The following is a 26,118-nucleotide window of genomic DNA, read 5'->3' as shown; positions in this document are numbered from 1 at the left end:
AAGTTCAAAGTTCAAAATCTTATTAACTTTGGTGGTCACTGAACTCTTCTATGTATATTAAAAATGGAGGGCTGTTTATTCTCAAGTAAATAATCTCTTTTAATGTCAGCTTTTATAATGTAGTTTCCTCTATTGTTAGAGAAGTTCACTAAAACTAATTATTTACATAATATAAATAATTAGATAGTATCCAGCTGGATCATGTACTTTTGCCGCTTAACAGTCAAGGCCAACAATCCTAGCAAATAAACTCAGCAGTTACTCATTTAATCAGTGTCTGTTTCTCAGTAGCAAAACTGAGTAGTTCTTATCAGTGTATAGGTCTGAGCAAATTTCAGTGAATCTGGCCTTAAGGACTATTCTCCATGTTATCTACTGGGAAACTCTTTTATTGAAAGATAGAAAACTAAATGGCTGGTATTTGGAATATATCCAGTTGAATGCAAAGGACATCTTTTCAAAACTATATTTCCAAGAAATGATTAGTACTTTGTGTACAAGGATTATTCATTGTTATTTTTACTGAGATACTTACTTTCTAACAATTTTTAGCTGAAGTTAGAACGCAAGTAAATATTGCATCTGGAAAACACATATGACATTTTCAAGTGCTGGATACCATTTTGTTTTCTTGAACAATGGTATGGATTTCAGAATGTAATTTTTTTTAGAAAAACTACCAAATGTAAAAATGAAAATAAAAAACCCATGTTACAAATGTATTTTTGGAAGAGATCAGCATATGTCATAAGGTTTTGAGAAATTTCAAAATCTCATGAGTTTGGCAGTGGGTTTCAGTACAAATAATAGTCTGAAATTTTGCAGTTCTCTGGATGTAAAATGAATAGATCCTTGCTCAGTATTTATATATACACTTTTATGTAAGAATCAGCATGTAATAAGATTTTGTGGATATAAATATTTCACAGATATTGATGAATATGAGTAACTGTAAAATGTAAATATAAAAGTTCTAATGTGTGAACACTGATCCTTGGTACTTAAAGCCATTTTAGCATTATTTAGAATATATTTATAATACTTTTGTATGTTGGGACCGGATTGTCATTCAGAGATGGAATGACAATGGAAAAAATATAATGCCTGAAAGATAAATGTTTTTAATCAGAATGTTACATAACAACTGTAATGGAATACAAAGGGAAAACAGTACAGCTTTTGCAATCACAACACACTACATTATTTTTGCATCAGCTGACTTTTTTCAGCACTGATAAAACATTCATATTATATAAGGAAAATAAAAATGTATCATTATTTTTAATTATTTGCTGATTCATTTTATAAATAATAGTGAAAAATAATAATAATATCACCTGTAGCCAAGTAAAAATCTGTCACTATATTTTCCTTATCTTTAAGCAACAAGTGTTTTGTATCTGCATATAGGACATTTCATTCTTTTAATCAAACATGAAAACAACTCTTATTCATTAAATTAAACTGTCATACTGAGGATATGGAATGAAGTATAAGCCAGACTCAGCACAATAAGTGTATTATAGAAGAAAAATGATAAGTAAACACAACTGGCTAACATATTATAACATACTAATTTTTTTCTCAAGGGAAAAGTAAAATAAAATCAAGAAAAAATTGATGGTAGAAGGATGTATCTGTCAACGATTCTGTTATGTACAATTGTTAGATTTAAAGTTGATTTTTAAAAAATGGTTTGAAGCATTGTAAGTTTGAAATACACACAGACACACACACACACACACATATACAAATGAACATTTTTCTAAAATGTATAGACTTCTATTGAAATTTGAAAAAAAGAAGTTGAAAAATGTATGATAAAGTGGGCTAAAATTTTGATTACATTATATACATGAAACAGTGGGAGAATATGTAAAGCACTTAAATTTACATTATTGAAATATTTAAACCATTGAAATTTACATTATTTGTAATCTTAAAGAAAATTTTTATTAAAAGGATATAAATTTGGTATATATCACCAAATAGGTTGTCTAGAATGTATAAAGGTACTTAAAATTTATGTTGGAAATGTGAAGAATAAGAAGAGACATTTTACTATGCTTGGTGGATGTGCCAAGGAGCCAGAAAATTTTGGGCTCAACTAAATGCATTAATTCAGAGAATTTTAAAAATTAATATATAATAGAAATCAGACACATTTTTTGTGACTGATCAATAAATAGTGGAAAAAAGTCATGGAATTTTGTTTTTATAGATGATAACTACAATGAGATTATTATAGCACAATGATAGAAAGATTTGACATTACTCACAAATTGTTGAGATGGCCACATTCACATGATTAGATTAGGCATGCTCACTGGCTTGCAGACTTTATGTATGAAACAAAAAAATGAATTTATGATATATTATTTTAATAATTATAAAAATTAGATTATCAAAAAAATGAAAGTCATATTGTAACATAGAATAAGAGATTAATTTACATCTATACTTACAATTCTGATAAGGAAACTCAGAAGCTATTTCTTTATATATTCTTTCTTCTTTTCCTGTATTCTTTTCTTTCTTCTTTCTTTTCTTTATTCTAAATGTTGGTTTTTGTTACTTTTTATCTTTCCATTTTAAAAAAAACCAATAAACTTATGTTATAAAAATACGTTATCTGAAATCTGCAAGATAAAATAAACAACATGATAAACAATAGAAGAAAATATGGGTAGCAGAAAAGAACGTGAGATTGTAAATTAACCTATTTAAAAGCCAAGGAAATTGTAAAAGCTTGGAGTAAAAAAAAAAGTACTATGGAGAAATCGGACTCTGTGACAGTCATTCAAAAATCAAGGGGTTATTACTAAAAATGCTAACTCTTGGCATTTTCCCAAGGATGGAATCAGGCTACCTAAAAAGCTAAATGGTAAACATGCAAGAAGAGGTATTTTTATCAACTTTGTAAGAAAAATCAGACTAAGAAACTAATGTCATATAGATTGAAAATCACCTTTACTGGAACAGTTACGGTAACAGAATTTTGGAAGTCTGAATGTGCTGTTCTCTTATTTATTTTATCTTCCTGAGAGCTCAGGAAGGGCTTCTCTGAGATGTTTTTATCAAATTAGATTCTTGGGATGAATTCAGAACTCTGCTTGTCTGATTGTTGTCTTTTCCTCCTATCCTTCAAGTGTCAAACATGTCAAACTCTCAATGTCACGTGACATCATGAGACGTATCGGGACAGTTTCGTCGTTGCCAGCAATGGGGTGGGCGCGGCTTTTGGATGACACATCTGGCCCGCAGGCCTGTTTCAAGACCATTCCCTTTTCTCTCCACCCTTTCTTCAGAAACTTTGTTTCTACACCTGGAAAGATTTTACAGATTAATACCAGAACATGAACTGGGACTAGAATATAACTTGAGCCTTTTTTTTAACCAGATACAAGTATGCATTTGGCCATCAAGTTACAATCAAGGTCATGTCGACATATTATTTGGTGGTCTGATGAAAATGTAATATACACACAGTCCTAGATTTACAACAGTTCATTTTGTGGCTGTTTGAAGTTACAACAGTGCTGAAAAAAGTGACTATTTTTCAGAATCAAAATTCAGATGCTTGACAACGTATTTATGATGGTTGTAGCTTTCCAAGGTCGTGTGATCACCTTTTGCGACCTTCTGACAAGCAAAGTCACTGGGGAGGCCCAATTTTCTTAACAACAGTGTTACTAACTTAACAACTGTCATAAGAAAGGTTGTAAAATGGAAGCAAAATTCACTTAACAACTGTCTCACTTATCAACATAAATTTTGGACTCAAGTTATGGTTGTAAGTCATTTCATTATTTAGGGCAGATTGTACACTATCCAGGGCCCCTGCACTCTTATGTGCCATTTGAAAGCTTTGGATACAAATTGCTTTGAAATTGCATCCAATTTAATTGCTATCTTAGCTTGCCAGATTTTAAGGAGAAATATCTCCAAAATGCCAAACAAATCTGAAAACAACAACAACAGTGTATGTTTTTTTATTATGTACAGCCCAGGATTACTGTAGTGAAAGTGGTTGTATCTTTTTTTCCAATATTCCTCTCTCTTGTTTTCAGCATTCCTATGCACCAGCTCCCCATTCCATGGCTCCTCCCAGCCCCAGCACTAACAGTAGCAACAACAATAGCAACATCAGCAGTGGTGAACAGTTGAGTAAAACCAACCTGTACATCCGAGGCCTTCCTCCCGGCACCACTGACCAGGACCTGATCAAACTGTGCCAGCCGTAAGTAAAATCACTTGCTCTGTCTTCCCACTGGAAATCACATGTGCAAGGATCAGATGGTCCCCAACAACTTTGAACCTTGCATGGGAAGTTTTATTTATGTGCAGATGAAGTAATTGTGTGTCATACTATTGGATAATGTCTGATAAAAACTTGTATCTTGGTCTCGAGGGTGATATAAACCTCCTGATAACCTCTGCTGGATAAAAAAAACATAATGGATATGCAGGCTGTTGGGAAAATGTTAAAATGTTTACTTGATGCTGGGTGAGGTATATACTAATGGTTGCTGGGAAAATTTGCTGCAGTGGAAAAGAGAACACATATAGAAAGACAACAGACATGTATCCCAACATGGCTATTACAGAGGAACTTTTGGGGTGAGTTCTAATGCCCCTGTCCCTTGAAAATCTTAACCCTTCCAAATTAGCAAAATGTATCAAAATCAAATATCTGAATAAATGTTGCTTTGAATATTATTGTTGGAGTAAAATTGAAGAAGTGAAATATGTTATTATTTTATTTCTGCACATGCCTCTCAGCTTCAATGTTCTACTAACAGTATTCCTGTCATGATGAGTTGGTAATGCTTAGTTTCAGTTCATCTGTTCAGGACTCTTGGGTTTCAATTGCGTTTGGCATTCTTCTGTCACTTTTTCTTCTCAGTCACATCAGAATTTCCCAAAGAAGGATGGTCTTAAGTGTTAAATCTCACTTTATCTGATGTTGGGAAAATTGTTTCACCTTGGGAAATCTGTAACACAAAAGGGGAACATATATACACCAAACGTGCACTGGAAATATATCACATATTTATAGGCCAGTCCTTATAGTGGGTCCTTGGATTTGGGAAGTTGTTCATCTCTCTTTATTTATTTATTTATTTTATTTAATAATATTTCTATACCGCCCATCTCCCGAAGGACTCAGGGCGGTGAACAGGGCAAGAATAAAAAATACAGAATTACAAAAATTAAAAAAGGATTAAATACATGCCCACTAAAAACAATCAATACAATATTAAAACCCCAATAAAACAACAGTAAAAAACCCCACCAATCCCCCTTCAGGCCAGGCCGGCTTGTTCGAATAAGAATGTTTTTAGATCGCGGCGAAAGAAGCGAAGATTGGGCGCCATCCGGAGCTCAACCGGTAACTGATTCCATAGCTCTGGGGCGCCCACAGAGAAAGATCTCCCCCTGGGGGCCACCAGCCGACATTCTCTGATCAGTGGCACCCTGAGGAGGCCCTCTCTGTGGGAACGCACAGGGCGAAGGGAGGTTGATGCCGGCAGCAGGTGTTCCCTAAGGTACTCCGGACCCCTGCCATGTAGGGCTTTAAACACCATTACTAGTACCTTGAATCTTATGACTGTATTTGTCGGATTGGTATTAAATAACCTCTCAGATAGATAAATTATATATAGTATCTATAAGCAATTGCTATAGTAAGAATACATGTACTTCACGAAGTCTTTAATTTTGTTTTAGCTCTGCTTATAATAAGAAATGCTATCAATTCGGTGAAGGACCACTGTCACCAATTACAGTTATAGCCCTGCATTTTTTGGGCTCGTTACAACCATTTCTTCTGTCAACATTCTACAGTTCTTCCTTGCCTTAGGCTCTGTGATGTGTTTCCATATTTCTCTTTTGATTAGCACTACCTTTATACATTCCTTCTGTTGCCTACTATTTCTTCCTTGAATTCTTGGTTTTAAAATCTAATGTTTGTTTTGTCCCTTTAGGTTTCCTTAGCTTTCAGTTCAAGCCCACAAACAATATACATATTTGTATGTTATGAGGGTACATTACTCTGTGTTAGGGAGGGAGATGGGATAGTTCTTTTATTCTGTATTCTGTTCCTTTTTAATGCTGTCACTTGATTGCAATTGTCAGTTTGCACTCTCTTGCTTTCCTCATATTGGAGGAGTGTAATCTGAAGGGCACTTTGCACTACATGTCTTCTTGTTGTAGACTTTTTGTCCAGAATATAGAAAGTTACAGAGTTAAATGGCAAAATAGAATGTATTTATTTATTAAATTTATTTTATTTATTAAATTTTTATACCGCCCTTCTCCCGAAGGACTCAGGGCGGTGTACAGGGCAATAAATATCAAAATGTAAATACAAAAGTTAAAAAAGAGATTAAAAAGAATTAAATAATTATGCCCAAGAATACAATACTAAAAGTGTGTTAAAACTTATTTAAAACCAACCCCAAACCCATCAGACCAGGCCAGATTGTTCAAATAGATAAGTTTTTAAATCACGCCGGAAGGAGCGCAGGTCGGGGGCCATCCGGAGCTCAACCGGAAGGCGGTTCCACAGGTCTGGCGCGCCCACAGAGAACGCCCTCCCCCTGGGGGCCACCAATCAACATTCTTTGATCGGAGGCACCCTGAGGAGGCCCTCTCTGTGGGAGCGCACTGGACGGAGGGAAGTTGATGCCGGCAGCAGGTGCTGCCGTAGGTAATCCGGACCCATGCATAAGTTCAGAAGAGCCATACCATCCCTATTTAAAGGCTGATATGTTTTTCTTCCATGATTTTGATCCATTTTAACCAGTTTTGCATTGAATACAGGTAGTCCTCAATTTACAACCATAATTCAGCCAGAATTATGATCGTAAGTCATTGCAGCTATAAGTCAAGGCATCATGTTACTGGACTAGATTTTTCAATATTTTGCAAAACAGTTATAAAATGAAGGCTATGATTGTTAAGCAAATCCATTTTCCCCCGATGATTTTTTTTTTGGCTGGAAACTGAAAATAAATACCAGAAAAAAATTGCAAATTGCAGCCATGTGACTGCAGGATGGCCATAATGATAAGCCAGTTGCCAAATGCCCAAAATATGATGATGTGACTGTGGGGGTGGTGGGGCCACACTAATAATTGGTTTGAAGTAGGTCTGAAAGGTCTGATGATAAGTCAATGACTACTCATATCAGAAATATTGATATATTTTAAAATCTTTATCAAGAATACCCTATTAAATATAGCACAGTATAGTACTTTTCTATATGTCATCATACATAGGGTCAGAAAAAACTTTTAATGTTTTAAGCATGCCAATAGCTATGTTTGCAATATATATATTTGTATTAATATGGATACTTGGGGAAATTTGCTAATCAAAAAGTATTTTGAGCTCTTTTTTGAAATCAATGTTGATACTAATGTGTTAGCACAGAATTACATTTGTCAAGATTTATTGCCTTCGTGGCTTTGGAGAATAGTGGTCCATATTCTCCTATAGAGGCAGTCTTGCTGCAAGGGGATTGATGAATGCCTGTTCACTAAGAAATGATTCTTTGGGTGGCCTCTAAATCAATCAGATCCCTCAGCAAGATCACCTTAAGTTTAGAAGCCATGATCTTCCTTTGTCATCTGTGTTTAGAACAGGGGTCGGCAACCTTAAACACTCAAAAAGCCACTTGGACGCATTTCCCAGAGGGGAAAAAAACACTGGGAGCCGAAAAACCCTCGCACACATGCGCATGCACACAAGGGGGGAAATTTGATTGAAGAGTTTAATTAAAAAGAAATAGAGGCTGCTGTGCATGAGTTCTCTCTCTCTCTCTCTCTCTCTCTCTCTCTCTCTCTCTCTCTCTCTCTCTCTCTCTCTGATCTTCTGCTCACCTGGCAAGCTGGCTTCATGCTGTTCTGGACAAGCTGACACACATTCTTATTGGGCTGGCTCTCCTGCCCTTGAGAGCTGCTGCTTCCTGTGGAGACGCAGCAAAGGCAGGAGCCCCACCCAATAAGCTTCTCAGCTTCTCGGAGAACAGCGTGAATTACACACACAAACACACACACAGAGAGAGAGAGAGAGAGAGAGAGAGAGAGGGGAAGCGCAAGTGCCTCTCTTTGTCTCTCTCAGTGCAAATGGCTGGGAGCCCCAGGAGAAGGCTGAAAGAGCCGCATGTGTCTCCAGAGCCATGGGTTGCTGACTCGTGGTTTAAAATAATCCTATATCTAAAGGTAGACATGAAACTTTTGTTAAAAATGCATTATGTTAAGAAGTAAGTATGAGTTTCTTTATAATTATAAGAAACCTATGGAGGAATATAAGTGTGCCTCCCTTCTCCCTCCCTCTGAACCTATGTCACCAGGTATGTTGGGAGCACCACTCCTAGACAATACCCACTTGGGTGGGCTTTTAATATGAATTTAACCTTGATATTGTTCTGCTTAACCTTGCAGATTTATGATAGAACTCAAGAGGATGCTTTTAGATCCTTTTCATTTCTGACAATTTCAGAAGATTTGGAGACTGCAGCCAAATCTGCAAGTGTAAAAATGCAGTTACTTGTACTAACAGAAACTTTTAGATTTGGAAGTCTAAGAATAATTTGCTTATAATAAGAACATTAGTATATAGCAAGATATTATTTCTATACAGTTGTTTTTGTTGAGTAACTTGTTGCTTATTAAATGCAAATGATTTTCAATGAACTTTATGGTCACTAGTGATTTATTGTTGCAACTTTAAAATACCTGATTTTCTGTGAACAGTGTTAAGTTTCCTTAGCATTTTATTTAAGTTCCTGTAAGTCATGCTAAGTAACTATTCAAAAATGTTTCCAAAAAGAATTGCCCAATGTTATTAAAGTAGTATCCTTAAAATTATGTGTGAAAGCAAAACATTTTTCTTACAGTTTTTCCATTTCTTCCAGCCAAAGTGGCCTCCTTGTATCCTCTCACTCTTTTCTCCCCAGTGTGATATAGATCTAGAACAGGGTTGGCAGCCTACGGCTCTCAATCTAATTTCATGGCTCCTCAGCTTCATTTCAGAATCTCTCTGAATTCAAGAGCCAATTTGAACTATCTCTTTCCTTCCCTGAAGCCTGCTATTTGGGCAAGCGAAGTATGTCAAGAAGAAAACAAATGAGTGAAACACCCATTTAAAATCATAGAGATGGAAATTCTACTCAGGTCATCAATTCAATTCCTGCTCAGTGTTGGAATCAAATTAAGGCATCCTTGACTGATGGATGTCTAGCCTCTCTTTGAACAGATCTAATAAAGTGAAGCGTACCATGCATCTGGGTAGCAAGTTCTGATATTTAATTGGAATCTGTCTTGTGGTAATTTAAATCTATCATTCTACATCCTGGAATGATGCAAAAAATTCTGGAATGATGTTAAAAAAAGTCTTGAATTTTTTTCTTGTGATACTTTTTCTGGTAGTATCTGAAGAATGTTGTCATATCTGCTATCAGTGTTCTCTTCAAAAATAAGCTCATCTTTTTCAATCTTTCTTTATAGGTACTCTGATCAACCTTGTTGACCTTCTCTAAATGTGTTCTTTGAATGTAGTGTCTGAACATGCTGGACTCAATACCCAAGATGTGGGTACTTTTGAATGCCTTTTCCTACAACTCTGCCATCATGTGCTACTTGTTGACAATTCCTGACATGGCCTTGGGTCAAAATGATAAACATAATAATCAAGAAGTCCACCTTTGAAAATGTAGCTTGAAAAAGGAGAAAAGAAAATCAAATATATGTCAGTATGAAACCCCTTTATTAGAATATGGCTGTATTCTTCACACTGAGCTTTGAAAGCTTCTTGGCATCATTTACATGTTTGTGGAAAGAATTATTACTTCTTTTAAATTTAGCAACTATATGAATACTCTGAAAATGAGCATGGAACCTGGTCAGTGGTGATGAAGGGGATGATACATTTTTTTAAAAATATAGTAAACAATATTTCTGCTTCCAAGCCTTTTCTGTTATTTAGGTCATGAACTGGAAACAACAATAGTAGAATCCTAATTGGTTTTCATTGATCTGTGATTCTAGACAATAGAAAAAAATACAGGTCAATAAATGTCCTGATTATCTAATACTCTTTATAATTTTACTTCTCATTTATTTATTTGCTGATTTGATTTTGCTGCATTTGGAATAGAAAATAATTAGCTGTAATATTAGTGACACTTACACTGCCAAGTCCATTATGCACAATGCTAGACATTTTTGACAAATGGATCAACACCATCAAACCTTTTATAAACTTAAAGTAACCTTGTCAAATAATCTGTCAGATGGAACGAATAAAAGTATAAGAAAACAAGTGAGTGCTCAGTGGTCACCTAGTAAATAACAAAAATGTTTCTGGATGTGTGTGATGTTTTGTGGTATACTTTTGGATTTGAAAAAAAATGCCTCTAAAGAGGTTTGAGCTGATATTTCATCTATATCCTAGGTGTGTTTGTGTTTTATGAATCATATATAATAATCTGATTACTCACTTGAGAAGTATTCCTCAAACACAATGGTCTTCTTCCTGTCTATTTACTGTCTTTAGTTTTCCCAGTTGCAGCTGAAGGGTACTCAGGGAGGTGGTACCAGAAATAATTTTAAATACCAAATAGGTATATTAGGGTTAACGTACCTGTTTGACATTTAACCGTATTATTATTATTTTTTGAAAACTTAAAAGATAAGCAAAAAACAAGGCCTACCCTGATTGAAAGGATCATTAAAATAGCAGGGTGGAACCTATGAAACTGAAGTGTTGTTGAAATTATGCTTCTTAAAAATTTCACAGAGAAATGAGAAAGAATTTTGGCTGCATCTTCATGGCCTACATCAGGGGTGTCAAACTCATAATGTCTTGTGACGTGTTGCAGCAGATTGTGACTTTTTCTCCATTGCCAGCAATGGGGGGTGGGGGTGCATTTTTGGCATGATGCATCCGGCCCGTGGGCCAGCAGTTTGACACCTCTGGCCTACATCATTCATACACTAATGCTTATAAGGGAGGAAATAAATAGGATACACTTGAATTTATATTAAAGAAAAGCAAATACTATTTAATTGGTATGATAGAGACCTGGTGGAACAACTCCGAGCCTGGAATAGAGAAATTAAAGAATATATTTTGTTCCAGAAATTCAGTTGTTATGGAAAGAGAAATGAATTCTACTATTTCTTAAAAATATTAGTTTGCCCAAAATGTAAATGTTCTTGGCAATTCTGTGAACAGCTTTTGAGTTGAAATCAATAGAAGAACAGCAACATTTTATTGCCACATTTGTCCAGCGTAAGACAAAAATATTACAATCACCATGGTATGTGAAGAAATAATACTGTTGTTTACTGTTCCTCACCCTGCAAAGAAGAGATGGGTGTGATGCCTTTCCAAAAACAAAATGAAAATATTTTGAAATAGTGTAACATTATCCTGATCTGCAAAGCGTGGTCTTTCTAGGAAATTCCTTACAGGTCTTTTTTTTTTCCCTTCAGAAAGTACTGTATAGAAAAGTACAAGACAATCAAATATACTAATCTTTTTTATTATTATTTTCAGTTGTATCTGATTCTCAGAGCCTGCTTGGACAAGGCCCTACAAATTTTTTGGAAAGCTTTTTTTTCATAAATAGTTTGTCATTGCTTCCTTCCCAAGGTTGAAAGAAAGTGGCAAGCCCAAACTCACCTAGTGGTTTTGTGTCTAGGGTGGAACTAATACTTATGGTCTCCTGGTTTCTAGCATGATGTCTTCACCAGTATGATTCTCATACACTAATAAATAGGAAATATTTTAACACCTGGAGTTGATAAAATATATATTTTAAAAAGACAAACTAAAAATCTAGCAGTAATAGTAGTACTTATAACTCTTAGTTCTAGAAGTGGAAGTAGCAGAAACATGAGGGAAATCACCACTTCTGGGCTTTTCATCTTAAGGGAATATAAAAGGAATCATATTCAAGCAGCACTTTGATTTTACAACAATAAATTTAAAAAAAATACTTATTATTGCAATAACACTAATCAGGAAAGGAGTTCAAAATGGGTGGAAATTCCTAAAGAGGAAGAAACTGAGAACACAATTCGAAACAATTCCAGGGAAGAGAATTGGAGGAGATAGGCAGTTCAGAAATGTAATGAATGGATGGATGGATGGATGGATGGATGGATGGATAACATTACCAATGAAACTACAAGTTTCATTGGGTTGTGGGTTATGACAACAATTGGGATTTTTTTTAAAAAAATCCCATTTATATCCCGCCCTTCTCCGAAGACTCAGGGTGGTTTACAATCTAAGAAGCACAAATCAATGTGCTTAGCAATAGAATTGCTAATGGAATTTCTATGCAAAATATGAAATCATGTTTTGATCCTTATGTCAACTGCAATCCTGGCAGTCATCCTGGTTGCCATCGTAAGTCCATCACCATGCAGGATGTTAAGTGGAAAGAGGTACGAATCCCCTGCAATGACTGGGAAGGAGGGTAGTGCAGTTGGGCTGTTGAGGTGCAGGCAAATGTTTATGATTCTTTCTTTCTTTCTTTCTTTCTTTCTTTCTTTCTTTCTTTCTTTCTTTCTTTCTTTCTTCCTTCCTTCCTTCCTTCCTTCCTTCCTTCCTTCCTTCCTACCTTTCTTTCTTTTTTATTTCATTTGTTTTCTATCCATTTTGCCACAAGGTGAATTTGCTAGAAATACAGGTATTTCCAAAAATGCAAATGTTTTTTTTTCTCCTGAATGGTCTGCCTCAAAGAGCTAAACAAATATATTCTGGCATTATATTTCATGATATGCTGATTAGTAAGCTATTTAAGCAGTGACAAGTAATTGAAAATAATATTTTTTCAATATTTTCATTAATGAATTTGATTAAGAGGTGGAAAAATGTTTCCATATTTGCTGATGTTACAGTATTGGGAGGGTTAGGATATTTTGGATATTTTGGAATATTTGCTAATTGAAAAGTGAAACTGGAACTGGAAGTTAGATGTTCCTGGAAAAAGGCAAATAAAGGCATCAACCAAATCCAAAACACAAAAAGTAACTCTGTATTGTTCCACTTTAGTCAGATTTCATTGACTTATGTTATCATCTATGATTCATTCTCTGAGACTCAATTAGATCAAGATTAGATTATTGTAATGCTTTTTATAGTCCAATTCATACATGATGCTACATAATAATACACATAATAATATGATAAGCCAGAGAATAAGCCCTGGGAAATCTTGGGGATATCCATGATTTCTTACTAGTTTGCCAGAGCCACAAGGACACAAGAAACTTTCAGTAACATTTTAAATTAATTATAGTTCAGAATATTAGTTGAGTCCTAAACTGTAGTTCATCTTAAGGAGAATTAGTGAAGATTGGCTAAATAGTAAACTGAGCACTGTGTATCTGGCTTTGAAGTTGATCCAAAACTTCCTAATGGTTCATAATGAGCTCCAAGATTTTAACAGAGGCTTTCATTTCCAAGTATTTTATTTTCATATTGTCATTAGTTGCTAATACAATTTTAATCTCAAATGGAATTAAGAAGACTTTATTTTGAATAGTCTAAGTAATAAAAGGTTAGGATAACTTCAAAACACTACTTGTCATGTAGGTCTGCCCTAGAGTCATCATCAGAGTTAGAAGGTGTAGCATTAGTATTAACACTTGTTTTATGTTGTAAATCTTAATAAATTATGTTATTTCAATAGTATTGAGATAATATAGTGTTCAATATAGTATTGATTGAATATTATTAGCACTTAACATTTAAATAACTTAGAGAAGTGATGGAAAACTTTTTTGGGCACAGTATGTCAAAATTCCAGAAAGTGCTTAACTTGACTCTGCTGGTGTCTTTCTCCCACTCTCAGACAAAAACAATTCATAACAAGAAATCGGTTTGGAAAGTGAGATGGGTCACATATAAATTAAAATAAAGAAATATTAAAAATTTTACATAATTGTAAGTATATTTTGATTTGTTTTTGTCTCTCTCTCTCTCTCAAAAAAAAAGCCTGTTCCAGGCAATGTCAGTGTGCACGAAGCCTGGAAAATCTAGAGAATACTCTTGTGTGAATTTATAGCTTCCAAATAGAACACAAAGCGTGGCCTGTTCTCACATGCTTTTTTGAGGCTCCAAAGCCCTGTGAGAGCAGAGCTCTCTCACACAATTTTGAGAGTGTCCAGAGGCCATATGAGAGCATAGCACATTCTTCTGCAGATTCTGGAGGCTCCAAAAATTAGGTGAGAACTTCCCATCCTTTTGGAGGCTGCAGTAGACTCTTATGAAAGTGGTGTGCTCTTGTGTGGCCTCCAGACATCTAGAAGTTGCACGCAAGGGCCTTGCTCTCACATGGTCTCTGAAGCCTTGAAAAAATTACATAAGAACATTTGCACATGATTTTTAGATGCTCCACAAGCTATTCAAGACCATGACCCTTATATTTAAGCTTTTAAAATTTTAAATTTTATCTTAATATGTATGCATAGCCAATATTTTAAACTAAAAATCAAATGAGGTTTCCAATATTTTGAACCTGTAATTGTTGATTGTTGTGAGCAACCCAGAATTGCTGAGTGTGCAATACACATTCTTTTAATTAAGATTGGTTATACAGTCAACCGGGATATTTAGACTGGATTGACATTTTTATCCACCTACCCTTCCTCTGCCTATTTGGGATAGGCAGATGCTGTTCAATGGTGTGAAAGGTGTCATATGATATAAGCTGTTTTTTGCAATTGATTAATGTGTGTTTTTTTTCAATGCCAGTGGTGTTCAAGTGATGCTTTATTTGTCTGGCATTGCACTGAAGGCACCTATTACTATTGTACTACTTTGCTTTCATTTGCCACAGTTCTAGTTCTGTTTGTAGATTTTTGCATTTTGTTATTTTGTCCAGTTCTCTGTCTTCTGCTGCCTGCAATACTACAGTGTTCATTTATTCAGATTTTTTTTACTTTATTTCAATAATTGTTAAGTCTGCAGTATTATGTGGTAGATTCTTGTTTGTTTAAACTCTAAAGTCCAAGAGCACTATTGTTTCTTTGTTTCCTATTAGTTTTTCTATTTTGTGCTCCATCACTTCTTGCTTACAGGCAAATGGTAGTTTTTGTAGATATTCGAATGCACATTGTTGCTATTTTGTCATGCCATTGTTTGTAATTACTTTATGCAATCTTCTTGCAGCAGCTTACTAGGTGGTCTGTTGTTTCTTCAGCTTCTCACCTGATGGCATTATTCCAGGTCTTAATTTCTAGTAATTTTTGAAATTTGATGGAGATCTGTAAAGGAATTAAACAGTGTCTCCTTTTCTTCTTTTTAAACTGAATATGCTAAATGATGCAGAAATATTTTTAAAATATGTAAAATTCATTGACTAGGAATAATTGATCTTAGTTTTGTAGTGTTCTGCCATTATTTGGAGCACTAATACAGATAGTTCTCAAATTACAACAACAATTGAGACCGAAATTTATGTTGCTAAGTGAGAAATTTTTTAAGTGAATTTTGCCTCCATTTTATGTTTTTTATTGCCTGGTTGTTAAGTGAATCAATGCAGTTGTTTAATTAGTAACACAGTTGTTAAGTGATTCTGGCTTCCCCATTGACTTTGTTTGTGAGAAGGTCACAAAAGGTGATTGCCTGAGCCCCAGATACCGCATCCATCATAAAAATGGATCAGTGGCCAACTGTGAATGTAAATGTTGTGACCATGGGGATGCTGCAATGGTCATAAATGTGAAAAATGGTCACAAGTCACATTTTTCAGTGCTGCGGAACTTTGGTCACTAAGAAAATTGTTGTAAGTTGAGGACTACCTAGATACTTTTTGGTTTTCTGTTGTAATGTATATCTCATGATTCACTCTTTCATTTAATAATAGAGCATGTTTGGTTACCTTAAAACAGACTATTTGATACTCCATTTCTAGTATTTCAGTGAAGATGTAGGAAATTACTTTATGAATCTAATGAAGGAATTTATTTGGAAATAGGATAACCTCTTTATTCAAGCTTAGGGAAAATGTTTTTTTATATGGCCAGGGGCATGGAATATGGCCTATGCTGCTGTTGAGATAAATCTTCACCAGAAATCATGTCAAGGGCTGAGTTCTCTGTATAACTCACCACAGTATTTCAGGTTAGCATTTTTGAAGAGCAGCATTTGTCACAACTGGCTATGACAGAGACAATATAAAATAATCCTGTATGTAACATATCTATTCTATAAGTATGCAGAATGTTAACTTCAGTTTGTTGTATATTCAACAGTAAGCTGAATGTTGCTGAATATGGTTGTAATGCAGTAAAAATGAAGAATAAATTGCAGGATTGATAACGTTCCATGTATTATCCACCCTCCAGAGATTTAGGTGAAAATTCAACATCAGTTGTCAATCATTATAGAGCAATTCACTTATAAATTTGACATAGTAGGCTCCTTGCAATGCTAATAAATTTATTTGCATATGCAGAGGCTTTCCTATTTTCTTCTCTGAGTTGGGAAACCTTTCTTATCAGCTTTACTGTTTGTTCGGGAATTGGAAACATTAGGTTGTTGATTTGTTTTCGTCTGGATTGTCTCCAGTTTTATATGTTTATTAAATTATTATTCTTAATCATTGGGTTGTAATAAATTGTGTATTTAATTAGGTAGTAAGCCTTTCTGTTTACCTGATTAGGTACAAATGTGATTCAATTATTTAAATAAACATCTGTTGGGATGGTGAATACCTCTGAATACACTAGACAAAAAAACAAACCTTGGAATTTTTGAACCATATAAAAAATGTATAAATGTTTACTATTGTAAATATACAATAATAATAAAAGAAAGTACAGGCAGGATTTCGAAGAGGCAGAGGAACTAGAGATCAAATTGCCAACATATGCTGGATCATGGAGAAAGATAGGGAGTTCCAGAAAAACATATACTTCTGCTTCATTGACTATACTAAAGCATTTGATTGTGTGCATCACAACAAATTGTGGCAAGTTCTTAAAGAGATGGTAGTACCAGACCATCTTATTTGTCTCTTGAGAAACTTATATGCAGGTCAAGAAGCAACAGTGAGAACTGGACACGGAACCACTGATTGGTTCAAAATTGGAAAAGGAGTCCAGCAAGGCTGTATACTGTCGCCCTGCCTATTTAACTTATATGCAGAGCACATCATGAGAAAGGCAGGGCTAGATGAATCAAAAGTTGGAATTAAGATTGCTGGGAGAAATATCAACAACCTAAGATATGCAGATGATACCACTCTAATGGCAGAAAGTGAAGAGGAACTAAAGAGCCTCTTGTTGCGGATGAAGAAGGAGAGTGCAAAAGTGGGCTTGAAACTTAACATTAAGAAAACCAAGATCATGACATCCGGCCCTCTCAATTCCTGGCAAATAGATGGGGAAGAAATGGAGGTAGTGACAGATTTTATTTCCCTGGGTTCCAAGATCACTGCAGATGGGGACTGCAGCCAAGAAATTAAAAGACCCTTGCTCCTCGGGAGGAAAGCCATGGCAAATCTAGACAGCACACTAAAAAGCAGACATCACCCTGTCAACAAAAGTGCATATAGTCAAGGCAATGGTCTTCCCAGTTGCAATGTATGGCAGTGAAAGTTGGACCATAAGAAAGGGTGAGCGCCAAAGAATTGAAGCCTTTGAACTATGGTGCTGGAGAAGACTCCTGCGAGTCTCTTGGACTGCAAGGCGATCTAACCGGTCAGTCCTAGAGGAGATCAATCCTGACTGCTCTTTAGAAGGCCAGATCCTGAAGTTGAAACTCAAATACTTTGGCCACCTAATGAGAAGGAAGGACTCACTGGAGAAGAGCCTAATACTGGGAAAAATTGAGGGCAATAGAAGAAGGGGACGGCAGAGAATGAGGTGGCTGAATGGAGTCACTGAAGCAGTAGGCGTGAGCTTAAATGGACTCCAGAAGATGGTAGAGGACAGGAAGGCCTGGAGGAATGTTGTCCATGGGGTCACGATGGGTCAGACACAATTTTGCAACTAACAACAACAATAAAAGAAAAAATACTTAAAAACTGAATCATGGGACTTATGAAAATGGTGTAAATCAAATTTGTTTTTGTTTGTGTGAATGGGTGTTTGTATAGTTTTTACATATTGAAATCATCCTTTCCTTTTCCATTTTTTCTTTTCTTTCTTTCTTTTTTTTTGCTCTTGAATCAGTTTTTTGACTTCTGTTGAATTCTTGGACTAGTCACTGCAGTTTTGTTGGGAAGCTTTTTAAAAAAAAAAGTCTTGGAAATTGCTTCCTTCTTAAGTTTGAAAAGCTTAACTTAGCTTGTTTGTGCTTAAGGTGGGACTAGAACTCATTGTCTCCAAGTTTCTAGTTAGAACTGACTCTTTTAAACCAAGCATATACTTGACTAATAAACATGATACAGTCAATTCCCTTCTTGAGTTATTGCAGTGAAAAAAAATATTTAATTTGTCTTATTTAAAGAAATCATTTTGAATCTTTTCAAATTTCATTGCACCACTTAATATTAATGTAGATATTTCTTATAGAATATTATTTTTATATAAGAAGCATATTGAGTTAATAAAAGTAATTGCATTGTTACATAAACGTTATTGTATCTTTCCTACTACTTGTAAAAGCAGCCAATTAATATTTTTTATTTATTCATAGTAATCCAGAAATTCATATCAAGGTATAAGAAGAAATGGAAAGTTCCAAAACATCACCACAGCCAATTAAATATGTAATTTTGCTTTAGCATTAGGAACATAAGTACTCATTGTTTCATAAAGTAGTGACAACCAGTGTTGTAGAAGGAGGTTGAGAGGAGTTTTCAGGAGGGCTAACCAAGTGATTTCCCAGGCAGGCTAGATCTAATGTCAACTATGGGGAGTCAGAAGCTGTGAACTCACCACTGCTGCTCTGTCTGCTTTTACTATATGTCTCAAGCTAATTCCCAACAAATGCATCCCATTTACTTCCCTCCCCTAAAGCTAAAATATCTTTCAAGTGTCTTTTAGAGAGACTGCTGGCAAAAATGAGCCATTGCACCTTTTCTAGAATAGCTTGTAGCATGGGCTAAAGACATATAGCTCAGGGCTTTTCAACCTTTTCACCCATTTTACCACTTTTAGGATATGGCAACATCTGAGTACCACCAGTCACCTAGCAAGGTGTCAAAAACTTGATGACCCAAAAAAAGAAAGGAAAAAAGTGATGAAGTACAGGTAGTCCTCGACTTATAACAGTTCACTTAATGACTGTTCGAAGTTACAATGGCACTGAAAAAAGTACCCCCCAAGCCACAGCCAAGCAAGACACCTGCCTGCATGCCTGGCGGCGCTCTTCCTCCTGTCCGAGGTTTTCATTGTGAGCATTTCTGTTGTGGATTGGCAGTGGGGGGGGGGCTGTTTGGTTTTTATTCCCCCTGTCTGCTGGGTGGTTGCAGCAGGTTTTTGTCACTTCACATGACCCTGGGACACTGTGACCATCATAAATATGAATCAGTTGCCAAGCGCATTTGAATGTAAATCACAAGACCCTGGAGATGCTGCAACATTCCAGCTGATCGGCGCTTCTTCTGGGCTCAGAAGTGCCAGAATCAGCGCCAGGCTCCAGGATCCTGGTGCTTCCACTGAGCCCTGACAACCCCAAAGAAGCACTGATCCTGGCGCTTTCGCTGAGCCCTGACAGCCCTGCAGCTCCAGCCATCTCTCGCTCAGGCTTGTGGGGTGCTGCCACCGGTTCAGCTTATTCCCCTCCCCCGCTACCACTTTTCTAGGATGGTTGCGTACCACCTGCCAGGTGCTAATGTACCATAGGTGGTACCCGTACCACTGGTTGAAAAGCCCTGATATAGCTCATGCTGGAAATTAATCTACAGTGCTCTCAAAAGCTAACCAGTTTGGAAAATTTTCGGTATAGACATCCTAGAATGGATATTTGAGGCAGGACATGCTTGATAAGACATTGTAAGATGGAAGAACCTCCCTTGTGATGTGTGAATGAATAAGTGCTAACTGGCCACATTGCACTATTGCATTCTAGACTTGCATTCCTGGATTAATCATTAAGCAAAATAAACACACATATAGGACACCAAGAGAAGGGGACACCACAGAATTTTTCCCTAGCCATCATGCCCATAATTATTTCACTGCTGCACTGAACTTTAGTTTTCAATAAATTTTTGAATTTGCTTTTTTTCTTATAACAGTTTTATTAAAATGCATTAAAAATTGTTGGAAATTTACATTTTTCTATTGCCCAAGTTATAATAGTAGCAATAGTGCTTAGCATATTGCCCTCAACAATCTGGGTCCTCATTTTAGCGACCTTGGAAGATGGAAGGCTGAGTCAACCTTGAGCCGGTGAGAACTGAACTGTCAATCTGCTGGCAGCTGGCAGTTAGCAGAAGTTGCCTGTAGTATTGCATTCTAACCATTGCGCCACCACAGCTTTTATAATGAACTTATTGTCATATTCTAGCTGAATAAGCCCAACCAAGCAAAACACTAGAGACATGATAAACTCCAGTGTTAACTTTATTAGGCAATAAACATTCTGGCAAGTTTGAAAGGAAGCTAACTCTGAAGCAATGGAGGGAAACATGATTAAAAGAGTAAAACTCCCTCCCTTTTCTGACAGTTCATGTCACATTGTCCAATACATCTAGTAATTGTTATGAGAAGAAACTTTAGTTCGCCAAAACAACTCTTTAGCTCTCATGATAATAAGAAGCACCTGTGGATTCAAACAGTTCCCCTCTCCCCCTCCTACACTGTTGGCAAGTTAGAAGCAGGCAGCGATCCTAAAGACAGTAGCCTTCGCAACTTGACACTTAAATTGCTAAGGTTAAATATTTTGTTTAAGGTTATATTTAAGATTGTTATGGGGGGTCTGGCCTGGCGATGGTCTGGAAGAAAAATAAAAATTTAATCTCTTATTTTGCTTTCATTACTGATTGGGGTTGAAGTGTCATCATTTAAGCAATGGAAAGACCAAGGGGCACAACGTTTAGGCTGCATTTAGAGCATCAACTACTAGGGCATCACCTAAATGGAATAGGAGGTGGTAGTAAGCCAACATGCTTGATGCAAACTGTTATGGAGTCCTTTACATCCTGGAAGACTTTCAATGGAGACCAAAAAGACTCCATTATGGGTGGCTTTGGTGAGTGCCTGGGGTTTGCCTGCAGCATGTTTGCATCAAAGCCATTCATTCTGATATATCTTCTGCAGGTCTTTCCACCTGGGTGGTTTTAGTAAATGCTATACACTTCCCTGCTATTTGCATTAAAGATGCTAAAATGGTACCCTCTTTGGGTAGTTCTGCAAGCAAAATAATTCTGAAATTATATTATGGAAACATTTCAACCACCCCTTGCTGAGAGGAGCTTTCTCTTGCAGAACTGGTCCAAAACATTTCAAGTAACACAAATTGTTTCATTAAGGTCAGTTGGATAGCTGCATTGCTTCGGTGAAGTAAATGAGGTTGCCTTAAATGATCCAAGTTGTATTCTGAAAGTGAATCATTGTACTTTCAGCCTAATTTTTAGAATAACCAGTATCCAAGTTTTCTCTAGGCATAGCATGTACTGTTTTATTCATTTCAGTGATCAAAATGGTTTAAAACAACATAAAATTAACTTAGCTTTAACATTTTAAAACAGCAGAACAGAGAAATAATGAAATTGCAATAATATTTACCTAATTTTGGTTCTGCTGTGTTCCGTTTTATGGCAAAATAATACAAAGCAATTCAAATTAAATTAGCTAGAAAAGACGTTTTCGCAATGAACTTTAAATGGCGATCATCTAGCCCCTCTTTCCAATTCACTTTCATAATTGAGCATAAAACCTTAGGTTACTGTGTGCCTTAGACATTACAGGAAGTCCCATCTGGGATGTGAAACTTTGCACTGTATAGAGAAGGAGAAAGCAAAGCTAATATAAGAGAGATTTGAACACCTGCAACCATCTCTGTTTGGTAAGATTTTTTTCTTTCCATTGGAACATGAGAAAGTTGTTTTGTCTTTTTATCTCATTTTCTTTCTAAACAAAACTGAATAATCTAGGCTAGCGATGGTGAACCTTTTAGAGACCGAGTGTCCAAACTGTAACCCAAACCCCACTTATTTATTGTCAGGTGCTAGATGGGCGTGGCCACTGGGTGGACACGGCCTACTGGGTGGGTGTGGCTGGCATGGGAATGGCCTACTGAGTGGGCATGTCCAGCTTGACGTCACTTGCATCAGGGGCACTTGTGGAGGCCTGGGCAGGACTGGGGCGGATCTGAGGGTCTCTGGCGCAGGGGGGTGGTGGGACCACAGTGAGTGCCAGGGCATGGTCCACTGGAGGAGCCTTACTGAGCCTCAGGCCATGTAGAGAGCCCCTGGATGGTGGCACAGACTGCCTGGAGCACTGGGCAGTGGAGGTCAAGTGCCCAGCCCGGCCCTTGAGTTCCCACGGCATCAGGATCCCACAGCCCTGCCTACCCTAGCCACACTTCCCTGAGGGAATGCCCAGCTTTGTTTACCTCCTCCTCAAGGCTACTGCTTCTGTGCTCACTCTCCTTGCTCATGGTGGGTGCAGGAGGGCAAAGTGCGTGTGTCAGAGGGAGGCCCACTCCCTTTCCATGGGAGGAGACTTGGCTTTGTAACCAAAGCATCCTCAGCAATAGGATGGGAGACCACCAGGGGATGGCAAAAGGGCAACAGGGCTGCTGGTGGCCAAGTGCTAAGTCAGGACTTCCCTCAGACCCTCCCTCCCTCTTATTCCAATCTCCTTCCTTCCTTCCTTCCTCCCTCCCTCCCTCCCTCCCTCCCCTCCTTCCCTGCTTCCCACCTTTTCATTCCCATCTCCTTTCTCCTTTCCTTCTTTCTTTCTTCCTGTTTCCCTCCCCTTCTTCCTTCTTTCCCTCCCTCCCTCTGTGCCTAGAAAGGGACGAGGGGAGGGGGAGAGGTTGGCAGCACTTTTCTCAAAGAGTAAGAGAGTTGGAAGAGACCTTTGAGATCTTTTGTCCAAGCCCCTGCTGAAGCAGGGGACGTATACCAGGGCTTTTCAACCTTTTCACCCATTTTACCACTTTTAGGATATGGCAACATCCGAGTACCACTAGTTGCCTAGCAAGGTGTCAAAAGCTTGATGACCAAAAAAAAAGGAAAAAAGTGATGAAGTACAGGTAGTCCTCGACTTACAACAGTTCACTTAGTGACTGTTCGAAGTTACAATGGCGCTGAAAAAGTGCCCCCCAAGCCACAGCCAAGCAAGACACCTGCCTGCATGCCTGGCGGCGCTCTTCCTCCTATCTGAGGTTTTCATTATTGTGAGCATTTCTGTTGAGGATTGGCAGTGGGGGTGGGGTGGGGTGTGTTTGGTTTTTATTCCCCCCCCCCGTCTGCTAGGTGGTTGAAGCAGGTTTTACTCACTTCACATGATCCTGGGACACTGTGACCATCATAAATATGAATCAGTTGCCAAGCATCTGAATGTAAATCACAAGACCCTGGAGATGCTGCAACATTCCAGCTGATCAGCACTTCTTCTGGGCTCAGAAGTGTCAGAATCAGCGCCAGGCTCCAGGATCCTGGTGCTTTCGCTGAGCCCTGACAGCCCTGCAGCTCCAGCCATCTCTCGCTCAGGCTTGTGGGGTGCTGCCACCAATTCAGCTTATTCCCCTCCCCCACAACCACTTTTCTAGGATGGTTGCGTACCACCTGCCGGGTGCTAATGTACCACAGGTGGTACCCATACCACTGGTTGAAAAGCCCAGACAATGGAATATCCAATCTCTATTTAAAAGTCTCCAGTGATGGAACATCCACAACTTCTGAAGGGAAGCCTTTTCACTGGTTAGTTGTTTTCACAAGTGCTTAGTTCTAGGCTGGTTTTCTTCTTGATTAGTTTCTATCTATTACTGCCTTCTGATGCTTTGGGAAATAGGTTGGCCCCTTCTTCTCTGTGGCAGCCATCAAATATTAGAACATTGCTATCATGTCACCACCCCTAGTCATTTTCACTAAGCTAGACACACCCAATTCCCACAAACATTTGTCATATGTTTTAGCCTCCAGCCACCTAATCATCTATGTTTACCATCCATTTAGACCAGAGGGTCCCCCTGGTTTAGTTTATAGAACAATGGCCATGAGCAGAGCCTTCTCAGAGACAGCACCCCAATTATAGAACTTTCTTCCAAGGAAAATATGAACAGCGCATCCCTCACCCGTTTAGCGGCAACTCCAAACACTGTTCAGCCAGGCATATGTAGAACAACACCACATTTTATGGCCAAACAGCACTAAGTAAATTACTACTAATATTTTTCTTAAAATACACACTTTTAATATTGTTTTAAGCAGTGCTGGTGATGTTTTACAATACCTGTCTTTGAGAGTTTTTTTTGTAAACCACCCTGGATTTCTCAGAAACATTTAATTTTGAATTAGATCTTGATTTAATAAATTAGGCAGAAGAAAAATGTTTAAATACTTCTAAATACCACAGACCTACTGCCTCCTAGGCGCATACTGCAGAGGAAATAAGGCCTTGCATTTCTAGCCAGCATAGCCACATGATTATGGGAACTGTGGTCCATGACACCCAAAAGACATTAGTTTGGGTAAGGCTGGATTAAATTATAAAAGAGCAGATAAGAGGAAGTAGAAGCAAGAAACTTTCCACGCCTCTGACAAAATAATTGGGGGGGGGAGTTGACTCTTAACTTCCCATTCAATCCAAAGAGTTCTATTATTTTAGAGAGGGGAAGTGGCAAGAATAGATCACAAAGCCAATCTGCGATTTTGCTCTCTCGCCTGCCTGCACACCACCTTCCCAACGTAGCACATGGCTCCAAGCCATCTCCCCAGATGTCCGTTGCAGACAATTCCATATATTTCTTTTGGGCCTCTCACTTTTCTGAGAATCGCAACACGACTAACCCAACCCCACAAATGGCCTCACCTTGCTGGCCTTCTGTAAACTGCATGGCATCTAGTCTTGTCATCTTGCTTCTCTTTGCTGCCAGTGACTGTGGCTTTCCCACGCAAGGATGGGGAAAGATAAGCGCTCACAGGCTGTGATGCCAGGCAGTGGGCCATGGAGGTGCTGGTGGCGGGGGCGGCACTGATCTAAACTTCATGTCGGCCATCCAGAATGTGGTCAGTTTTAGATCCTCAGAGCTTCCCTGGAGGGGGATCGAAAGAAGGGGCACAGTCCGCCCTCCACCTAGCCTGTGGGATGAAATGCAGGGAAATGGGAGAGCACAGAGGGACAAGCCGAGCGTCGCCCTCTCCACTACGTGGTAGGGCTGGAGAGGGGGGATGCAGCATTCATGCCAGATAAAGGCAGCATGGAACTACCGGCGGATCCCCTTTTTATAAGTTTGCTTACGCTTTCCTTTCTTCACATTTTTGCTTCCCTGCTGTCTCAATCTCTCTTTGTCTCTCTCCCCACCCACCCACAAAAACTCCCCCTGCTTTCTCCCCCTTCTCCCCCTTTTCCTCCAGCTGCAGTGGAAGGAGGTTAAAAAAAAGAGAAGGAGAAAAGAAAGGAGGAGGGTCCCCTTTTTTGTCATACCTCGGCTTCCTCCTCCTCCCCTTCTGGCTCGCTCTCTCTCTCTCTCTCTCTCTCTCTCTCTCTCTCTCTCTCTCTCTCTCTCTCTCTCTCTCTCTCTCTCTCTCTCTCTCTCTCTCACACACACACACACACACACACACAGAGAGAGAGAGAGAGAGAGAGAGAGAGAGAGAGGCTTGTGCCACTGCACACTCCCATCTTTGCACTTTTCATCCCACAGGCCGGGCGTGCCCTGGGGCACTAGGCTTACAGAACACCAAGGTCCAGGGGAGGAAAGACGCAGGTCAGCAGAACCAGACGAAGAGAGGACCGGCAAAGTGGGGAATGGCTGGGTGTGATAGTTGAGGCTGGGAGGGGTGGGACGGGGCAGGGTGAGGCAAATGAGCTGCAGGTGCTACTGCAAACCACCCAGTCCCTGAGCACTCGTTTCCTGAGCATGCACTGGGAGGGTGCCCAGCCATGTTGGGGTGGGCCATGGCTGGTGCAGTGGGGGACTGGTCCCTTGCCATTTCTGGGACAGCCCCGGGGAACCAATTTTGGG

At 38.2% G+C, this 26,118-nt stretch overlaps 1 protein-coding gene across 1 annotated transcript in view; it reads left to right on the top strand.

Annotated features, from left to right (window-relative positions):
• Window positions 1-26,118, top strand: part of RBMS3 (RNA binding motif single stranded interacting protein 3) — a gene marked incomplete at its 3' end in the record, with an annotated part of 509,930 nt that overhangs the window by 134,730 nt on the left and 349,082 nt on the right. The window contains exon 2 of the mRNA XM_081344341.1: window positions 4,071-4,240. Coding sequence (XP_081200467.1) covers window positions 4,071-4,240 — 170 coding nt within the window. The remainder of the gene's footprint in view (window positions 1-4,070; window positions 4,241-26,118) is intronic.

This window comes from Vipera berus (assembly GCF_964194415.1).
Source record: "Vipera berus genome assembly, chromosome: Z".
NCBI lineage: Eukaryota > Metazoa > Chordata > Lepidosauria > Squamata > Viperidae > Vipera > Vipera berus.
This window is presented reverse-complemented; position numbering and strand designations above follow the sequence as displayed.